The sequence below is a fragment of the Bombina bombina genome, chromosome 4 (assembly GCF_027579735.1).
Source record: "Bombina bombina isolate aBomBom1 chromosome 4, aBomBom1.pri, whole genome shotgun sequence".
Lineage (NCBI taxonomy): Eukaryota > Metazoa > Chordata > Amphibia > Anura > Bombinatoridae > Bombina > Bombina bombina.
Window position 1 is genome coordinate 406684507 of NC_069502.1, and position 21948 is coordinate 406706454.

General features: G+C 39.1%; 1 protein-coding gene across 3 annotated transcripts in view; it reads left to right on the forward strand.

Annotated features, from left to right (window-relative positions):
• Positions 1-21948, forward strand: part of ACAP2 (ArfGAP with coiled-coil, ankyrin repeat and PH domains 2) — a 379535-nt gene that overhangs the window by 73301 nt on the left and 284286 nt on the right. For 2 of the 3 annotated variants that reach the window (XM_053710199.1, XM_053710201.1), the window contains exons 3-4: positions 3351-3470; positions 3740-3793. In XM_053710199.1, coding sequence (XP_053566174.1) covers positions 3351-3470; positions 3740-3793 — 174 coding nt within the window. Of the gene's footprint in view, positions 1-3350; positions 3471-3739; positions 3794-21948 lie in introns of those variants that run through there. The other variant, XM_053710202.1, reaches the window with a different exon arrangement.

The window sequence follows — 21948 nt, forward strand, 5'->3', positions numbered from 1 at the left end:
ACTGACCGAGCTCTTTAAACAATTTTCTTGTGATCTATTTTGTGCCTGTTTCATGTAATGTAGAAGAAAAAAAAAATCAATCTCCCCCCCCCCCCCTTAAGAATTTTAATTCAATACACCAGGTATCAATAACTCTGCTGTGTTCTTCATAGAGATTACTGATCCCTGTAGAAATTCACAACTGCTCTCAGCAAAGGGAATAAGAAGAGTTTAGAAGGACATGTATCGGGTCTGCAAAACAATTCAATTTAAAAGTTTAAATGCTTTTAAAATATTTATTTTGTATGCAGACCTTTTGCAATGTAGTCTTTTTAATTGCTATTTTACATTATGTATACAGTATATTTAAAATGTGTTTTTTATGTCCTTTTAAGGGCTTTCAGCATCCCCTTTAATTGATTAATTTGCACACACAATGAATGTGAGGGATAAGTTGACCAGCAAACAGCCGAAGAGTAATTTCCTCTTATATCATTTGCCCTTAGTTTGTTTGTTTGTTTTTTTTATTCCCACCTTTACTGGAAAAAAAATAACAGCTAAACTAATCTGCATAGCGAACTGCAATAACGCTTAGTCATTTTAAATTAACCATTTACTTTTCTCTGTCTCAGAATAGTTTTTTTCCCAACGTGAGCTTCCAGTCATATCTATCTTCCATATTGCTGATCTTTACGCTGTATCTTTACTGACATTGCATGCATTGATTGGTATCGACCAGTTATGTCCAGCACTAGCCGTTAAAGGGATATGGAACCCAATTTTTTAATTTCATGATTCAGATAGAGCATGCGGTTTTAAGCAACCTTCGATTTTTAAGCTAAACTCCAGACATCATTTACCTTATTTGGAGGAGCCAATACAGATTTTAATCGGCAGACCTCAATGCTAGCCACGGGCATATTGCTAGTATAAAGTGATTTGTTTTGCAGCTCCCTGTTCAAGCCAATTAGAGAAAGCTATGTAGCAGTGTTCACTGTGAGAATTATGCAGAGTGCTTGTCAACAATCTTTAGCGCTAAATTATATGGAAAGGGGCACAATAAATAAAGCATATTGCATAGTCCTTTTACTATACATAATTTTTATATTTAAATCTCAAGTTTTACTGTTCCTTTAAGCATGTCAGAGAATTGTCAACACTGGGACAGAAAACGATACTGGTGATGTAATAGGTTATTTTCTCCCTCTTTTTTTAATGTTTGCTTTGGGTATTTTTATTTAATATCTTTTTTTTTTTATTTTTTTTATTTTTTTTTTACTTTTGACTAGGGACACTATACCCATATGCCAAAAGAAATTAAAGTGATACAGCATAACTGTAAAAAAAAAAAAATCCCATAGATGTCTCTATTTAAAGAGGAAAATGTTTTACATTAAAATGTCAGCTCACCAGAATAATTGCTCTGTGATCCAGAGCTACTCTTATTACTTTCATCTAATAGTGAAAACAATCCCCCAGCCAACCAGCTTCATCAGTGCTCACATCAGACTTTGCTTTACTGTGATCTCATGTGGTTTACTATAAAATCTTGCAAGATTTCATTGTAAACTTCCGTCTAGTCAAAATTAAACATTCATGATTCAGATAGGGTATGCAATTTTAAACAACTTTCCAATTTACTGTTATCAAATTTGCTTTGTTCTCTTGGTATTCTTTGTTAAAGCTAAACCTAGTTAGGCTCATAACTGATTGATAAGCTGTTGAAGGTCGCCTCTTATCTCAGTGCATTTTGACTGTCTCTCACAGCTGGACAGCACTAGTTCATGTGTGCCATATATAGAAAACATTGTACTCACTCCTGTGGATTTACATAGGAGTCAGCACTGATTGGCTAAAATGCATGTCTGCTAAAGAAACTGAGATAAGGAGGCAGTCTGCAGAAGCTTAGATACAATGGTGTCAAAAAGCAAATGGCAGCACCACCAAAATTAAAAGCAAAGAATTTATTGAGCCTACATAGAAAGACAAAGTTTCGGATTCATATCCTTAATCATATCTCAACATTTAAAATGGTATATGTCTGCTGAAGAAATGTTGTGGTAAACGATCTTCAATCTTTACATAGAGATATTCTGGTGATATTTTCTAGTCTGCTTTTTAAAAATATGCTGCATCCTTTTCAAGTGATTCAACATTTGGGCATCATGTATTTTTAAAGGGACAGTAAAGTTAAAATAAAACTTAAATGGATTGGATAGAGCATACCATTTTAAACAACATTCCAATGTATGTCTTATCAATTTTGCGTCGGTTTACTCTTTAACAAAGGATACCAAGAGAACTATGTGAGGTCAGGAGTGTGCACGTGTCTTTAGCCATCTGTCAGCAGCATTTGCAACATTGTTCCAGCATTTATACTTAATTACAAACACTACTGCTATAGACACACTCCTAAGCTCCTATCAGTTGGCTTCTAGGTTTACTCTTCAACAAAGGATACAAAGAGAAGAAAGCAAATTTGACAATAGAAATAAATAGGAAAGTTGTTTAAAACTCCATGCTCTATCTGAATCATTAGAGTTTATTTTTTGTCTTTAATGTCCCTTTAACAAATATTCAGATATTAGACCAGTATTTCCTCAAGGAGCCCTAAAAAATCATGTTTTTTAAAGGGCCAGTAAAGTCAACTTTAAAGTTTCATGATTCAGATAAGGCACACAATTTAAAAAAAGCAAAACAAAAAAATCTTTCCAATATACTTCCATTATGAAAACATACACATCCTTTTTATATGTACACTTTCTGGGGCTATAATTCCTACTGAGCATGTGCAAAGTGTATATTCATTTTGTGCTTGGCTGTCACATGGTACAGGGGGAGGGAAAATTGGATTAACTATGAATTTTGCCAGAAAAGATACTGCTCTATTCAAATTCAAAGTAAGCACCCTTGTATTGTCCTCTTTATTGTGTATTGGTCAGTTATTCAATTGTCCTGTGTTTAGTTTGTCCCTTCTAAGGCAGTTATTTAGCCTCTTATAGGTCCTTGAATTATTTTTTTTAAATGTATTTTTTCTTATGGTGAAGAAGATGGGGCCCACAGAGGAAGCTTTTGTGTGGTGCATGGGCTTCCCATAAAAATGTCCTCAAGTGATGTCTCATGAGCTGTCTCAAAAAAACAAAAAACTTGGGGTTGACAAAGTGGTAAACCGGATTCAAACTTACTTGACTAATCATTTTATTTTTTAACTTTGCAAACTTGTATTTCTTTTATATGGCACTGCTTTACTTAAGGATTTAAGTGACCCTTTAACAGGTGACCAATATATGATAACTGACAGGTTATGTGCACAGAGCTTTGTTTTCTGAACCGTGTAGTGTAGAAATAACATTCTTCTTTTCTCCTTCCAGCTGGTGAAACTTTGCATTGGAATGATTGATGCTGGAAAAGCTTATTGTGCTGCCAACAAGCAATTTATGAATGGAATTCGAGACCTTGCCCAGTATTCTAGCAAGGACATTGTAGTGGAAGTAAGTAAGCAATGTGTGGTGAATGCTGGGTAAAAAAATGACATGAATGCCCAGGTCACACTGCTTTGGGAGAGACTGGAGTTGCTGTTTTTTTCCTGTATTTAAATCTTAACAAAACATTCTTTGTATTTTTATTGTATGTTGTCCAGGTCACGTGTTGTATGTTAACATAAGTCACGTGCTCCCCACATTACTAAAAACAAATGTTAAACTGTCTTCAATAAAATATTTTTTTTTAAGAAACTAATTTAGGTTTTTCCTTTCTACAGAGCAGCTTGACAAAGTTCTCTGACAGTCTGCAAGAAATGATCAGTTACCATACAGTAAGTTATTTATGTGTTATGTTCACTTGGAATTATTTAAAAGCGATACAAATATTACTGTTTCTCCTGTTAAGTGTGGTCAGTCCACGGGTCATCATTACTTCTGGGATATTATCTCCTCCCCTACAGGAAGTGCAAGAGGATTCACCCAGCAGAGCTGCTATATAGCTCCTCCCCTCTACGTCACCCCCAGTCATTCTCTTGCACCCAACGAATAGATAGGATGTGTGAGAGGACTGTGGTGATTTAATTAGTTTATTACCTTCAATCAAAAGTTTGTTATTTTATAATAGCACCGGAGTGTGTTATTCATTCTCTGGTAGAATTTGAAGAAGAATCTACCTGAGTTTTTTTCTATGATTTTAGCCGGAGTAGTTAAGATCATATTGCTGTTTCTCGGCCATCTGAGGAGAGGTAAACTTCAGATCAGGGGACAGCGGGCAGATTAATCTGCAAAGAGGTATGTAGCAGTTTGTTATTTTCTGACATGGAATTGATTAGAAAATCCTGCCATACCGTTATAATGTAAACTCAGCCTTAAATGCAGTAGATGTAGCTGGTATCAGGCTGTCATGTATGTATATTTTATACTTCAGTATTCTGGGGAATGGTACTTCACTAGATTTATACTGTATGCATAGATTTTACCTAATTTGCAGGGACTTGCAATAGGTTTTAAATAACAATTAATTTATTGAGGTTAAACGTTTTTTTGCTGGCATGTAAAAACGTTTATTTCTCTGAGGTACTGGGTGAAAAAATGTTGTGGGCACTATTTTTTCCACTTGGCAATAGTTTTGTTTAATTTAAAGCAGTTCACTGATCTCTCTCACTGTTATGTGTGAGGGGGAGGGGCCATTTTTGGCGCTTTTACTACGCATCAAAAAATTCAGTCAGAGGTTCATTTTCTTCCTGCATGATCCGGTTCATCTCTACAGAACTCAGGGATCTTCAAAGCCTTTTTTGAGGGAGGTAATCATCACAGCAGAGCTGTGAAGAGTGTAGCTGACTGTGATAAAAAACGTTTATTTGTGTATTTTTTCTGCTGCCAGGGTTAGTTATCCTTTGCTAATGGGAACAATCCTTTGCTAAAATTGTATATTTCTTACAAAGATTTGATGCTATAACTTAATTATTTTCAACTGTCATAATTTTTTCTGTGCTTCTTATAGGCACAGTTCGTTTTCATATAATTGTAAATTACTTGAAAAAGCATTTCCAAGTTGCTAGTTAATTGCTAGTGTGTTAAACATGTCTGATTCAGAGGAAGATACATGTGTTATATGTACTAATGCCAAAGTGGAGCCCAATAGAAATTTATGTACTAACTGTATTGATGCTACTTTAAATAAAAGTCAATCTGTACAAATTGAACATATTTCACCAGACAACGAGGGGAGAGTTATGCCGACTAACTCGCCTCACGTGTCAGTACCTGCATCTCCCGCTCGGGAGGTGCGTGATATTGTAGCGCCGAGTACATCTGGGCGGCCATTTCAAATCACATTACAGGATATGGCTACTGTTATGACTGAAGTTTTGGCTAAATTACCAGAACTTAGAGGCAAGCGTGATCACTCTGGGGTGAGAACAGAGTGCGCTGATAATATTAGGGCCATGTCAGACACTGCGTCACAGGCGGCAGAACATGAGGACGGAGAACTTCATTCTGTGGGTGACGGTTCTGATCCAAACAGATTGGATTCAGATATTTCAAATTTTAAATTTAAGCTGGAAAACCTCCGTGTATTACTAGGGGAGGTGTTGGCGGCTCTGAATGATTGTAACACTGTTGCAATACCAGAGAAAATGTGTAGGTTGGATAAATATTTTGCGGTACCGGCGAGTACTGATGTTTTTCCTATACCTAAGAGACTTACTGAAATTATTACTAAGGAGTGGGATAGACCCGGTGTGCCGTTCTCACCTCCTCCGATATTTAGAAAAATGTTTCCAATAGACGCCACCACACGGGACTTATGGCAAACGGTCCCTAAGGTGGAGGGAGCAGTTTCTACTTTGGCTAAGCGTACCACTATCCCGGTGGAGGATAGCTGTGCCTTTTCAGATCCAATGGATAAAAAATTAGAGGGTTACCTTAAGAAAATGTTTGTTCAACAAGGTTTTATATTGCAACCTCTTGCATGTATTGCGCCTGTCACGGCTGCAGCAGCATTTTGGTTTGAGTCTCTGGAAGAGACACTTGAATCATCTACACTAGATGAGATTACACTCAAACTTAGAACCCTTAAGTTAGCTAACTCATTTATTTCAGATGCCGTAGTACATTTAACTAAACTTACGGCTAAGAATTCCGGATTCGCCATTCAGGCACGCAGAGCACTGTGGCTAAAATCCTGGTCAGCTGATGTTACTTCTAAATCTAAATTGCTTAATATACCTTTCAAAGGGCAGACCTTATTCGGGCCCGGTTTGAAGGAGATTATCGCTGACATTACAGGAGGTAAAGGCCATGCCCTGCCTCAGGACAAAGCCAAACCTAGGGCTAGACAGTCTAATTTTCGTTCCTTTCGTAATTTTAAAACAGGAACAGCATCAGCTTCCTCTGCACCAAAACAGGAAGGAGCTGTTGCTCGCTACAGACAAGGCTGGAGACCTAACCAGTCCTGGAACAAGGGCAAGCAGGCCAGGAAACCTGCTGCTGCCCCTAAGACAGCATGAATCGAGGGCCCCCGATCCGGGACCGGATCTAGTAGGGGGCAGACTTTCTCTCTTCGCCCAGGCTTGGGCAAGAGATGTTCAGGATCCCTGGGCGTTAGAGATCATATCTCAGGGATACCTTCTGGACTTCAAATCTTCTCCCCCAAGAGGGAGATTTCATCTGTCAAGGTTGTCAACAAACCAAATAAAGAAAGAAGCGTTCCTACGCTGCGTACAAGATCTTTTATTAATGGGAGTGATCCATCCAGTTCCGCGGTCGGAACAAGGACAAGGGTTTTATACTCAAATCTGTTTGTAGTTCCCAAAAAATAGGGAACTTTCAGGCCAATCTTGGATTTAAAGATCCTAAACAAATTCCTAAGAGTTCCATCGTTCAAGATGGAAACGATTCGAACAATTTTGCCCATGATCCAAGAGGGTCAGTACATGACCACAGTGGATTTAAAGGATGCTTACCTTCACATACCGATTCACAGAAATCATTACCGGTATCTAAGGTTTGCCTTTCTAGACAGACATTACCAGTTTGTAGCTCTTCCATTCGGATTGGCTACAGCTCCAAGAATCTTCACAAAGGTTCTGGGTACTCTTCTGGCGGTACTAAGACCGCGAGGAATTTCGGTAGCTCCGTACCTAGACGACATTCTGATACAAGCTTCAAGCTTTCAAACTGCCAAGTCTCATACAGAGTTAGTACTGGCATTTCTAAGGTCGCATGGATGGAAGGTGAACGAAAAGAAGAGTTCTCTCTTTCCACTCACAAGAGTTCCCTTCTTGGGGACTCTGATAGATTCTGTAGAAATGAAGATTTACCTGACAGAAGACAGGTTAACAAAGCTTCAAAATGCATGCCGGGTCCTTCATTCCATTCAACACCCGTCAGTAGCTCAATGCATGGAGGTGATCGGCTTAATGGTAGCGGCAATGGACATAGTACCTTTTGCACGCCTACATCTCAGACCGCTGCAATTGTGCATGCTAAGTCAGTGGAATGGGGATTACTCAGATTTGTCCCCCACTCTGAATCTGAATCAAGAGACCAGAAATTCTCTTCTATGGTGGCTTTATCGGCCACACCTGGCCAGGGGAATGCCATTCAGCAGGCCAGACTGGACAATTGTAACAACAGACGCCAGCCTTCTAGGTTGGGGCGCTGTCTGGAATTCTCTGAAGGCTCAGGGACTATGGAATCAGGAGGAGAGTCTCCTTCCAATAAACATTCTGGAATTGAGAGCAGTTCTCAATGCCCTTCTGGCTTGGCCCCAGTTAACAACTCGGGGGTTCATCAGGTTTCAGTCGGACAACATCACGACTGTAGCTTACATCAACCATCAGGGAGGGACAAGAAGCTCCCTAGCAATGATGGAAGTATCAAAGATAATTCGCTGGGCAGAGTCTCACTCTTGCCACCTGTCTGCAATCCACATCCCGGGAGTGGAGAACTGGGAGGCGGATTTCTTAAGTCGTCAGACTTTTCATCCGGGGGAGTGGGAACTTCATCCGGAGGTCTTTGCCCAGATACTTCGACTTTGGGGCAAACCAGAGATAGATCTCATGGCGTCTCGTCAGAACGCCAAGCTTCCTCGCTACGGGTCCAGATCCAGGGATCCGGGAGCGGTTCTGATAGATGCTTTGACAGCACCTTGGACCTTCGGGATGGCTTATGTGTTTCCACCCTTCCCGATGCTTCCTCGATTAATTGCCAGAATCAAACAGGAGAGAGCATCAGTGATTCTAATAGCACCTGCATGGCCACGCAGGACTTGGTATGCAGATCTAGTGGACATGTCATCCTGTCCGCCTTGGTCTCTACCTCTGAAACAGGACCTTCTGATCCAGGGTCCATTCAAACATCAAAATCTAACTTCTCTGAAGCTGACTGCTTGGAAATTGAACGCTTGATTTTATCAAAACGTGGGTTTTCTGAGCCAGTTATTGATACCTTAATACAGGCTAGGAAGCCTGTTACCAGAAGGATTTACCATAAAATATGGCGTAAATACTTATATTGGTGCGAATCCAAGAGTTACTCATGGAGTAAGGTTAGGATTCCAAGGATATTGTCTTTTCTACAAGAAGGTTTAGAAAAGGGGTTATCTGCTAGTTCTTTAAAGGGACAGATTTCAGCTCTGTCCATTCTTTTACACAAACGTCTGTCAGAAGTTCCGGACGTTCAAGCTTTTTGTCAGGCTTTAGCTAGGATCAAGCCTGTGTTTAAAACTGTTGCTCCGCCATGGAGTTTGAACTTAGTTCTTAATGTTTTACAGGGTGTTCCGTTTGAACCCCTTCATTCCATTGATATCAAGTTGTTATCTTGGAAAGTTCTGTTTTTAATGGCTATTTCCTCGGCTCGAAGAGTTTCTGAATTATCTGCCTTACATTGTGATTCTCCTTATCTGATTTTTCATTCAGACAAGGTAGTTCTGCGTACTAAACCTGGGTTCCTACCTAAGGTGGTCACTAACAGGAATATCAATCAGGAGATTGTTGTTCCATCTTTGTGTCCTAATCCTTCCTCGAAGAAGGAACGTCTGCTACACAATCTAGATGTAGTCCGTGCCCTGAAATTTTATCTACAGGCAACTAAGGATTTTCGTCAAACGTCTTCCCTGTTTGTCGTTTATTCTGGTCAGAAGAGAGGTCAAAAAGCTTCGGCTACCTCTCTCTCTTTTTGGCTTCGTAGCATAATACGATTAGCCTATGAGACTGCTGGACAGCAGCCTCCTGAAAGGATTACAGCTCATTCTACTAGAGCTGTGGCTTCCACTTGGGCCTTTAAGAATGAGGCTTCTGTTGAACAGATTTGCAAGGCTGCAACTTGGTCTTCTCTTCATGCTTTTTCCAAATTTTCCAAATTTGACACTTTTGCTTCTTCGGAGGCTGTTTTTGGGAGAAAGGTTCTTCAGGCAGTGGTTCCCTCCGTATAAAGAGCCTGCCTATCCCTCCCGTCATCCGTGTACTTTTGCTTTGGTATTGGTATCCCAGAAGTAATGATGACCCGTGGACTGACCACACTTAACAGGAGAAAACAAAATTTATGCTTACCTGATAAATTCATTTCTCCTGTAGTGTAGTCAGTCCACGGCCCGCCCTGTTTTTTATGGCAGGCTTAAAATTTTTTTGGATTATACTCCAGTCACCACTACACCCTTGGGCTTCTCCTTTCTCGTTGGTCCTTTGGTCGAATGACTGGAGGTGACGTAGAGGGGAGGAGCTATATAGCAGCTCTGCTGAGTGAATCCTCTTGCACTTCCTGTAGGGGAGGAGATAATATCCCAGAAGTAATGATGACCCGTGGACTGACCACACTACAGGAGAAATGAATTTATCAGGTAAGCATAAATTTTGTTTTTATTAGAAGAATAAAGTCTAATTAATTGGTCTGTAGTAGCATTCCTTCCAATTATTGTTTAGGTTTCTGTGTTTACCTGTATTTATCAGCATCATTATATTTTATCTTCTAAACATATCCAGGGTGGATTTGATGTAAGTATAACTCGATTTAAGTTATTGGTTCAGCACCTACATTTAGCCACTAATCGGCAAGTACTTACCCGGTGATGAATCAAAAATTGTCCGGCTCCTAAGTTCAAATTCCTGCTTTTCAAATAAGATACCAAGAGAATGAAGTAAATTTGAAAATAGGAATAAATTAGAAAGTTGCTTAAAATTGCATGCTCTGTCTAAATCATAAAATAAAAAAATTGGTTTTGTATCCCTTTAATTTAAAAATAAACAACTTTAACACATAAAACAAAAAATAGCCACCATGTTTAACTAGTGTTCTTTCATTTGCATCATTATTTGTTTTTGTGTGTTTTTTTTTTTTCAATTGAAATAAAAATTACTTTTGCATGATATGCTGGTCTGATAAATACTCCTGCTGCCCCATTGTGTACCCTGGGATACTGCTTGTAACTGTTCTTATGGACAGTACAAATAAGATAACCCTAACACAAATATAACAAATTACTGTGCGTTTGCCATAATATAAACAGAGAAATCCATCACACAGTTTCCTGAGTGCAGCATTTTTTTTACGAAGTTAATGGGAGGATATCCTTTTCCTGATACACTATCATGACAGAACTGTAGGCTGTTAATACCACTTACAATATCTATCTGTAACATTATTGAGAGTGTATTCTCTGAACACACACACACACACATATATATATATATATATATATATATATATATATATATACACATACACAGACACACACACATATACACTGCATTATAAAAAATGTCAGATTCTGTTGTAATCGGTAAAGAAGGAAACGCACATACCATAAATGATTAAATAACAAGCAAGGCTATAACTCTCAGCAGTTAATTAGTAATAAAATCAACTTGCCAAATATAGTTTAAAGGGCATAATAACCGTGTTAAAGGGAAATCCTCTAATTTGTCAATAGATTTTATTGCACTTTTGCATGCATATATCTACGTGTTTAACTATTACAAATGGGTTAAACGGCTAGTGAAAGTCATCTCCTGAACAGCAGTGTACTACTGGGACCTAGCAGAAAAAGTCTGGTGAGCAAATGACATATTTAACATAGCATACCAAGAGAGCAAAGTACATTTGATAACAGAAGTAAAATGAGAATTCTTTTTGAAATTGCATGCTCTGTCTGGACCATGAAAGGTTCATTTTGATTTTCATGTTCCTTTATTTATTAGTTGCCAACATTTTGGGGGGAAAAAAACTTTCCAGGGGCACTTTTCAAGAGAGCTGTTTTGCATAGCTTCGTTTCCCCCATTTATCCCAAAACAAGCACATAAAAAAGTATAGGAAAGTTAAAATTAAACGTCCATGATTCAGATACAGCATGTCATTTTAAAATTCATTTATTATTAAATTTACTTTGTTCTCTTGTGTACCTTTTTTGTTAAAAAAATATGTACTTATCCTCAGCAGCAATGCAGTACTGGATGCTAGCTGCTTGATTGGTGGCTACACACATTTGTCTTTTGTCATTGGCTCACCAGATGTGTTCAGCTAGCTCCCGGTAGCGTATTGCTGCTCTGGAAAATGTAAATCCATTTGGTTATGTGATGCATTAGTGCAATAATAAGCTAGCTCTAACATATTTGAGCATTTTTGTTTTTCACTGTTAATAGCCCTTTAATACAGGTTACCTCCCTTACTTATATAATTGGCATAGGAAGAACACCTTTAACCATTGCTTGTTTTTTTTGGTACTTGCTGTAAATGATTAACTGTTCAGCAACTGAATACTGTAGTAGGACACCAGAAATAACCCTAAAGGAATAATATAGTTGTACACTAATTTATTAAAATGATATCTTAGTGTTAGATACAACACACATTGATGATTAATACTACAAGTTGCAATAACCCGAATCCGCTGTGGAAAAAAGTGCCAACTTGAATCTGGAGGCTGTCCAGGACATTACAGGTTTCCCCTATTAGCCGTAAAAGAACTGAGAACAAACTAACTTCTGTTCACGCAATATTATGGAGTTAAATCGAGGATTAAAACAGAAAAATATAAACATGTTCTGTTATAATCTCACACCAGTTAGTCTTGGGTATAAATGAGCTCATATTCTGGGTGGTTCTAAAGTTTTGAAATAATCTGTAAACCCCTGATATCACTGGTGCATGGGACTGTTACATAAATAAATCAGTGTGATGGATAAAGAAGTAGCATTTTGTGGAGCCTGTTCTGCCTTTTAGGTCATAGTTTACACATGATTTATTTACAATATAGTAAGGGAAGATGGGCCTCCTGCTTCTTTTTTGACTAAATAATTGAATGTTCTATGTTTTTATACGTATAATAGATTTCCTACTTTTTAATTAAAATTTTCCAAGCACACAAAACATGTACAACAACAAAGTTGAAATGCTCCATAGAAGGAAAACAGGTGTGTAGTGATTATTTTGTGATTCAGATAGAGCATGGCATTTTAAGCAACTTTCTAATTTACTCCTATTATCAAATTTCCTTCATTCTCTTGATATCTTTATTTGAAATGCAAGAATGTAAGTTTATATGCCGGCCCATTTTTGGTGAACAACCTGGGTTGTCCTTGCTGATTGGTGGATACATTCATCCACCAATAAAAAAGTGCTGTCCAGAGTTCTGAATAAAAAAAAAAAGCTTAGATGTCGTCTTTTTCAAATAAAGATAGCAAGAGAACGAAGAAAAATTGATAATAGGAGTAAATTAGAAAGTTGCTTAAAATTGCATGCTCTATCTGAATCACTTAAGAATTTTTTTTGGTTCAGTGTCCCTTTAAAGTAATTAAATATATAAGAGAAAAAAGTTTTTTGTTTTATTTGAGCCATTACATTAAAATGCAGTTCTACAGAAGGAGACAAAACACAACAGATATTTAATCTCTTCCACTTTCCCATGATTCCTTAGTCAATTTTTTTTTGCCTCCAGCAATGAGTGATGGTGAAACTGGAAGTGCTAATCTACATGTCGATTGAAACTGCTTCTCAGACCAATGTGAGGGATGTAATGGAGTACTTTGGCAGTGAGAGTAATTCTCTCTGGGGAGTTTGTCACTTACCTGTCACCGGTATCACTGGGACTTGTACTGTAGCCTACTCCTGTTGTTGCAACTCCTTTCTTAGATCCTGTGTTAGGGTGTACTACACAGGATGGGCTCTTCTACTGGAAGCAGGTCTCCTGTAGCTTGGTAAGCACGGTAAAGTGAGTGCTGACAGGTATGTAGGTATTTGGGATCACAGAGCCAACAGGCTATTAGCATGAACGTATACAGATAATTTACAGTGTCTGGGGACATATTTAAATACACCAGATTTCCCTACATACAGTTAGCCACTTTTTGGCTTGCATATCTGCAGCTACTAGAGGTAAAGAAGCTTTCCTTTACTAAAGGGTTAAGTCCACTAGACTATTTCACTCCTGTTGTTATTCTGAGATGCAAATATCCTCCACATCGGTATTTTCGAAGTCAGACACCTCCAAGACCATGTGGAAACCTGGTTCCTTTTGGTCTAAGGTTAAACAGACCAAAACAGCCTTTCCCTTCTTACAAATCAGCATGAAGGTGTAGCCCCCAACCCGGACTCAGTTGTGGAAGTGGGGCAGAATGCTTGGGAAAATCCGTTCATGTTCCTTGGGTACTGAACATAATTCCCAAAGTGTACCATTATAGGCTTTCAGGCTCCCCCTTCTTTCGGAAGATTCGTCCTGGCACATGTTCCAAAAGACCCTTTAAAAGCCATAGCTTTCTTGGCATGTGTAAAAGACCTAGTAGCCATGGGAGTGATTACTCCGATCCCCATGGGGGGTACATATTCAGGGGTTCTATTCAAACCTATTCATGTTTTAATTGTCTATACAATAATTTTACGGCGCTCTTATGAAATGAAGGATTTCAATCTCATGCTTTTATCTTCACCTTAACTTAAAGGCACATAAAACCCAAAAGTTCTTTCATATTGCAGATAGAGCATACAATTTTCCAATATACTTCTATTCTCTAATTTTGCCTAGTTTTCTTGGTATCCTTTTTTTTTTTTTTTAAAGCATACCTAGGTAGGCACAGGGGCTGGAAGCTAGCTGCTGATTGTTGGCTGCACATAAATGCCTCATTTAATTGACTTACAGATGTGTTCAGCTAGCTCCTAGTAGTGCATTGCTGCTCCTTCAATAAAGGCTACCAAGAGAATGAAGCAAAATTAAAAATCTAAGTAAATTGAAAAGTTGTTAAAAAAAATAAATAAAAAAATGTATGCTCTTATCTGAATCGTCAAAGGAAAAAAATGTTTCATCTTCCTTTTAAATGGATACTGCTTTTAACCTGGAAATAAGCTTCACTTAGCAACAAATCAATTCTATCTTCTGCTGTTGACCGCTAATGAGCTCAAAACAGCTGTCCAGACGTGGTTTTCATTTTGCTGCACCTACCCCATAAGAGGATCGCTGTGCTTAAGAACAAGGCATACTGAGTACTTCTGGAGGAGAACAAGCAAGGATGCTTGCCTAGATCTGCTAATTGTGTGTGCAATAATTCTATGACTCTTTCTTTTATGAAATGGAGGAATTTAATCTTATGCTTTTATCTCTGCCATATCTTAAAGGGACATTCTACACCAGAATTTCTATTGTTTAAATAGATTATCCCTTTATTACCCATTGCCCAGCTTTTCATAACCAACACAGTTCTATTAATACACTTTTTACCTCTGTGATTACCTTGTATCTAAGCCTCTGCAGATTGCCCCCTTATTTCAGGTCTTTTGACAGACTTGCATTGCCAATCAGTGCTGACTCCTAGTTAACTAAACTGGCATGAGCACAATGTTATCTAAATGGCACACATGAACTAACACCCTCTAGTGGTGAAAAACTGTAAAAATACCTTCAGATAATAGACGGCCTTCAAGGTCTAAGATATTTATTATATGAGCCTACCTAGGTTAAACTTTCAACTAAGAATACCAAGAGAACAAAGCAAGGTTGGTGATAAAAGTAAATTCTAAAGTTGTTGAAAATGAGACACCCTATCTGAATCATGAAAGTTTATTTTGTACTAGACTTTCCCTTTAAATGAACACTGTTACAGAGAAAGATGGGACTTACAGGCCTATCTTCTATCTCAAAAACAAATTTCTGAAATTCCTACTTTCACTATGGAGACTTTTCGCACTATAATACCTTTTAGCGCAGGAGGGTAAATTTATGTCTACCATAGACTTGAAAGTTGTCTATTTGCATATCCCCATCCATAGGGAGTATATAAAATAGCCTAGATTTGTCTTTCTAAACAAGCATAATCAATGTGTGCCACTCCCTTTTTGGTATGGCAACAATACTAAGAATCTCTTCAAAGATTCTCAGACCTCTTTGTCTGTAGTGAAAGCTTAGGGCACGGCAGTAGTTTCTTACCTAGCCGACATTCTGGTACAGGCTTCTTTTCAGATGGCTCAGGAACTCACAAGCACAGTTCTTCAGTTACTTTTTTACCATGATTGGAAAATCGGCCTCCCGTAAAGCTCCACAATGAGACTATCGCTCACAGATGCCCGCAGACTCAAACTGCAGAAGCCCTGTGCTTTTCTCCATCAAACTCTGCTGCCTAGTCGTTGGTCTCATTGTAGCAGCTTGAGGTGCCATACCTTTTGCCAGATTCCCTTTACATTCTTTGCAGCTTCAAATGTTGCAATAGTGGAATGGAGATTACAACAGTCTGTCAAAGATTTTTTTTTTTTTCAGACTTTAAGACAAGACCTTTTCTAACTTAATGGAAGGCTATCAATCATTAATTTCTCTGTCCGAATTTGCTGGGTTCAGGTGCAGTCTGGGGTTTCCGGAAAGCTCAGGGAGTTTCGTCTTCTCGGGAGATGAGTTACTGATCAACATTTTGGAACTCCTGCGTTCTTCAGGGCTCCCCAGAGTTGGCCCTTGCCTTTTCTGAAGTTTTATACATCCAAGCACTTCAGCCACCAGATTAAATCTTTGTTTAAAAGACCTTTATTCTCATTTAGTTGGGTCCAAAAGTTTACAGGAACAACGTTTCGAACCTACAATAGGCTCTTAGTCATGTACCTGACATCTACTGGTAAAAAATCTGTAGGAGCAGAGAACAGAGAGGCGCCTTATGGGACAGTATCGTGGTATAACAGTAGATAAGGAAACGGCAAACAGCACACACAGAAGGTCAGGGTACTCACAAAAATGATGGCATAAACGTATGCCAGACTAGACAGGACAGAACCTTAGTCGTCCGCCAGACGGTCCAATGGGAGAATAGCTCCGGCACTCCAGGGTCCAATCCGCAGCAGCGGGAAGTCAAAGCGTCGGAGGTACACAGCGTCTATGGCATTAACCCCTGAAAAAATGTAGCCACCAATCAGCAAGCACTACCCTGGGTTCTGAACCGAAAATGGGAAGGGGCCTCAGCTTACATTCCTTAGAAAGTTCAGTGAGTTGCCGGCTGCTGTCCTGAACGTTCGTTCCTGTCGGCACGGCCCACCTCTGAGGTGAGGTCTCTCTCTTCAGACTTTTTTTCAGCTTGCTGCCTTCAGCCCTGGAGTGGTGGACGGTCCCTGGCTACTCCCACTGTGTGTCTGTCTGCTCTGTCCAGTGTCCACGCACGTGTTATATCCTCTAACATCTACTGGTAACATATTGGTATTACATCTTTCAACTCCAATATTAACCCTTAATGTACCAAACTCCAAAAGTTAAAACATAGGTAAAGTAAAACCATTATACAGGGAGTGCAGAATTATTAGGCAAATGAGTATTTTGACCACATCATCCTCTTTATGCATGTTGTCTTACTCCAAGCTGTATAGGCTCGAAAGCCTACTACCAATTAAGCATATTAGATGATGTGCATCTCTGTAATGAGAAGGGGTGTGGTCTAATGACATCAACACCCTATATCAGGTGTGCATAATTATTAGGCAACTTCCTTTCCTTTGGCAAATGGGTCAAAAGAAGGACTTGACAGGCTCAGAAAAGTCAAAAATAGTGAGATATCTTGCAGAGGGATGCAGCACCCTTAAAATTGCAAATCTTCTGAAGCGTGATCATCGAACAATCAAGCGTTTCATTCAAAATAGTCAACAGGGTCGCAAGAAGCGTGTGGAAAAACCAAGGCGCAAAATAACTGCCCATGAACTGAGAAAAGTCAAGCGTGCAGCTGCCAAGATGCCACTTGCCACCAGTTTGGCCATATTTCAGAGCTGCAACATCACTGGAGTGCCCAAAAGCACAAGGTGTGCAATACTCAGAGACATGGCCAAGGTAAGAAAGGCTGAAAGACGACCACCACTGAACAAGACACACAAGCTGAAACGTCAAGACTGGGCCAAGAAATATCTCAAGACTGATTTTTCTAAGGTTTTATGGACTGATGAAATGAGAGTGAGTCTTGATGGGCCCGTGGCTGGATTGGTAAAGGGCAGAGAGCTCCAGTCCGACTCAGACGCCAGCAAGGTGGAGGTGGAGTACTGGTTTGGGCTGGTATCATCAAAGATGAGCTTGTGGGACCTTTTCGGGTTGAGGATGGAGTCAAGCTCAACTCCCAGTCCTACTGCCAGTTTCTGGAAGACACCTTCTTCAAGCAGTGGTACAGGAAGAAGTCTGCATCCTTCAAGAAAAACATGATTTTCATGCAGGACAATGCTCCATCACACGCGTCCAAGTACTCCACAGCGTGGCTGGCAAGAAAGGGTATAAAAGAAGAAAATCTAATGACATGGCCTCCTTGTTCACCTGATCTGAACCCCATTGAGAACCTGTGGTCCATCATCAAATGTGAGATTTACAAGGAGGGAAAACAGTACACCTCTCTGAACAGTGTCTGGGAGGCTGTGGTTGCTGCTGCACGCAATGTTGATGGTGAACAGATCAAAACACTGACAGAATCCATGGATGGCAGGCTTTTGAGTGTCCTTGCAAAGAAAGGTGGCTATATTGGTCACTGATTTTGTTTTTGTTTTGTTTTTGAATGTCAGAAATGTATATTTGTGAATGTTGAGATGTTATATTGGTTTCACTGGTAAAAATAAATAATTGAAATGGGTATATATTTGTTTTTTGTTAAGTTGCCTAATAATTATGCACAGTAATAGTCACCTGCACACACAGATATCCCCCTAAAATAGCTATAACTAAAAACAAACTAAAAACTACTTCCAAAACTATTCAGCTTTGATATTAATGAGTTTTTTGGGTTCATTGAGAACATGGTTGTTGTTCAATAATAAAATTAATCCTCAAAAATACAACTTGCCTAATAATTCCGCACTCCCTGTATACAATTTAAAAAAAAAAAAACAAACCGAATATAACACAACAAATATATCATTTTACAAAAATAGATTCCAATCAAAGTCTTAGACCTTTAGGTATCATAGTGTCCAATTTATTTATTCAATACATCTCCCTTATTTTTAGAAGGTGTTCCCTGTCACCTCCTCTCCTGGGGACAGCCACTTGTTCAATAACCTAATACCGAAGTTGGCTGATGTTATGTCCCCTGGAGAGGAAGTGAGAGGAAACGGGCGTTTCTTTATTTTTGCGTCTACAGTGGATATAAAAAGTCTACACACCCCTTTTTAAAATGTCAGGTTTCTGTGATGTAAAAAAATAGACAAAGATAAATCATTTCAGAACTTTTTCCACCTTTTAATGTGAGCTATAAACTGTACAACTCCATTGAAAAACAAACTGAAATCTTTTAGGTGGAGGGAAGTAAAAATAAAATAAATAAAATATGGTTGCATAAGTATGCACACCTTTAAACTAATACTTTGTTGAAGCCCCTTTTTATTTTATTACAGCACTCAGTCTTTTGGGGTATGAGTCTATCAGCATGGCACATCTTGACTTGGCAAGATTTCCCCATTCTTATTTGCAAAAACACTCCAAATCTGTCAGATTGCGAGGGCATCTCCTGTGCACAGCCCTCTTCAGACCACCCCACAGATTTTCGATCGGATGCAGGTCTGGGCTCTGACTGGGCCATTACAAAACTTTAATCTTTCTCTGGTGAAGCCATTCCTTTGTTGATTTGGATGTATGCTTTGGGTCGTTGTCATGCTGAGCGATGAAGTTCCTCTTCATGTTCAGCTTTCTAGCAGAAGCCTGAAGGTTTTGTGCCAATATTGACTGGTATTTGGAACTGTACATAATTCCCTCTACCTTGAGTAAGGCCCCAGTTCCAGCTGAAGAAAAACAGCCCCAAAGCATGATGCTGCCATCACCATGCTTCACTGTGGGTATGGTGTTCTTTTGATGATGTACAGTGTTGTTTTTGCACCAAACATATCTTTTGGAATTATGGCCAAAAAAGTTAAACCTTGGTTTCATCAGACCATAAAACCTTTTCACACAATGCTTTTGGGAGACTTTGGGTGTGTTTTTTGCTAAATTAGCCTGGTTTGGATGTTTTTCTTCATAAGAAAAGGCTTCTGTCTTGCCACCCTACCCTATAGCCCAGACATATGAAGAATACGGGAGATTGTTGTCACATATACCACACTGTCAGTACTTGCCAGATATTCCTGCAGCTCCTTTAATGTTGCTGTAGGCCTCTTGGCAGCCTCCCAGACCAGTTTTCTTCTAGTCTTTTCACCAGTTTTGGAGGGACGTCCAGTTCTCGGTAATGTCACTGCTGTGCCACATTTTCTCTACTTGATGATGACTGTCTTCACTATGTTCCATGGTATATCTAATGCCTTGGAAATTCTTTTGTACCGTTCTCCTGACTGATACCTTTTAACAATAAGATCCCTCTGATGCTTTGGAAGCTTTCTGCGGACCATGGCTTTTGCTGTAGGATGCAACTAAGTAAATGTCAGGACAGACCTACTAGAACAGCTGAACTTTATTTGGGGTTGATCAGAGGCACTTTAAATGATGGCAGGTGTGTACTGACTCCTATTTAACATGGTTTTGAATGTGATTGCTTAATTCTGAATACAGCTACATCCCCTTCAACAAAGTATTAGTTTACACTTATTAGTGCACACTTATGCAACCATGTTATTTTAGTTTTTTTTTTATCTTTACTTCCCTCCACCCAAAATATTTCAGTTTGTTTTTCAATTGAGTTTTACAGTTTATAGGTTATATTAAAGGTGGAAAAAGTTATGAAATGATTTATCTTTGTCTCATTTTTTTTTACATCTCAGAAACCTGACATTTTAATAGGGGTGTGTAGACTTTTTATATCCACTGTATGTTCTGTAAGTCTATCTCTGGCCTCTCTACAGGTCTCGCCAATATAAATAAAACCACATGGACATTTGATTAGATAGATAACAAATGTTTTTCTGCAAGTGGGATACTCTCTAATCTTGAATTTGTTATCATTGGTTGGATGGTAAAATAATTCTCCTGATAATTGATCCACAGTGGCTACAATTCAGGCATGGGTAGCAACCAGTTGTGGTACTCCCTATTGTTTTTTGTATAATTTTCTTATTACTTCCAATATCTGAATAGACCAATTGGTCTTTGAGACTTTTGTTTCTCTTAAATGCTGTCATAGGCATATTTCTCCAACATTGGTGTGTCCGGTCCACGGCGTCATCCTTACTTGTGGGAATATTCTCTTCCCCAACAGGAAATGGCAAAGAGCACAGCAAAAGCTGCCCATATAGCCCCTCATCTGGCTCCGCCCCCCAGTCATTCTCTTTGTCGCTCTGAACAAGTAGCATCTCCACGGAGATGGTGAAGAGTATGTGGTGTTAGTTGTAGTTTTTTATTCTGCTATCAAGAGTTTGTTATTTTAAAATAGTGCCGGTTTGTACTATTTACTCTAAAACAGAAAAGGATGAAGAGTTCTGTTTAAAAGAGGAGTATGATTTTAGCAGCAGTAACTAAAATCAATTTCTGTTCCCACGCAGGACTGTTGAGCCCAGAGAACTTCAGTTGGGGGGAACAGTTTGCAGACTTTTCTGCTCAAGGTATGACTAGTCCATTTTCTAACAAGACTTAGTAATGCTAGAAGACTGTCATTTTCCCTCTTTGGGATCGGTAAGCCATTTTCTTAGACTCATAACAGAATGAAGGCTTATTAATGGGCTATATACTGGTTGACACTATTGTGGGCTAAATCGATTGCTTTATTCAATATTTATATGTGGTTTGAAGTGTTTTAAAACTTGAGAATACTTTGGTAACGTTTTTAAGCGCCAGGCAGTCGTTTAGACACCTTTCCCAGTCAGGAAGGGCCTTTCACTCTAGTAGGCAGAGCCTCATTTTCTTTTGGATGCAGTGCATGCAGCTTCATGTGAGAGGGTCTGGGGCCATTAAAAACGTTCCTGGAAGGCTTATTTCTGTGGCGAATAACCCCCAAGGACAGGTGAAGCCGCAGCAAGCGCTGTGGCTGGGACTGTAGTGGGTTTAAAATTGTTAATTGATAAAACAGCTCCGGTTTCCTCATTTAAGGGGTTACAAACTTGAAAATTGGGGTGCAATACTTTTAAAGCATTAAGACACTAGGGTGCAAATTTGGTAAAGATCGGATATTTCCTTCATAGTTTTTCACACATTCAGAAATAAAGTGTGCTCTGTTTAACATTTTAAAGAGACAGTAACGGTTTTGTTTAAAAACGGTTTTATTGCATTAATAGCCTGTATAAGCCTGTCTAACATGTCTGTACCTTCAGATAGAACATGTTCTGTATGTATGTAGGCCAAGGTGGTCCCCCCTTCAAATGTATGTGATAATTGTGCCATGGCGTCCAGACAAAGTAAGGACAGTACTGTCACATTTAATAAGGTTGCCCAAGATGATTCCTCAAATGAAGGTAGTGGGGGTAGTTCACCATCCTCTCCTTCTGTGTCAATACCAGTTATGCCCGCGCAGGCGACTCCTAGTACATCTAGCGCGCCAATGCTTGTTACTATGCAACAATTAACGGCAGTAATGGATAATTCTATAGCTAATATTTTATCCAAAATGCCAGCATTTCAAAGAAAGCGTGATTGCTCAGT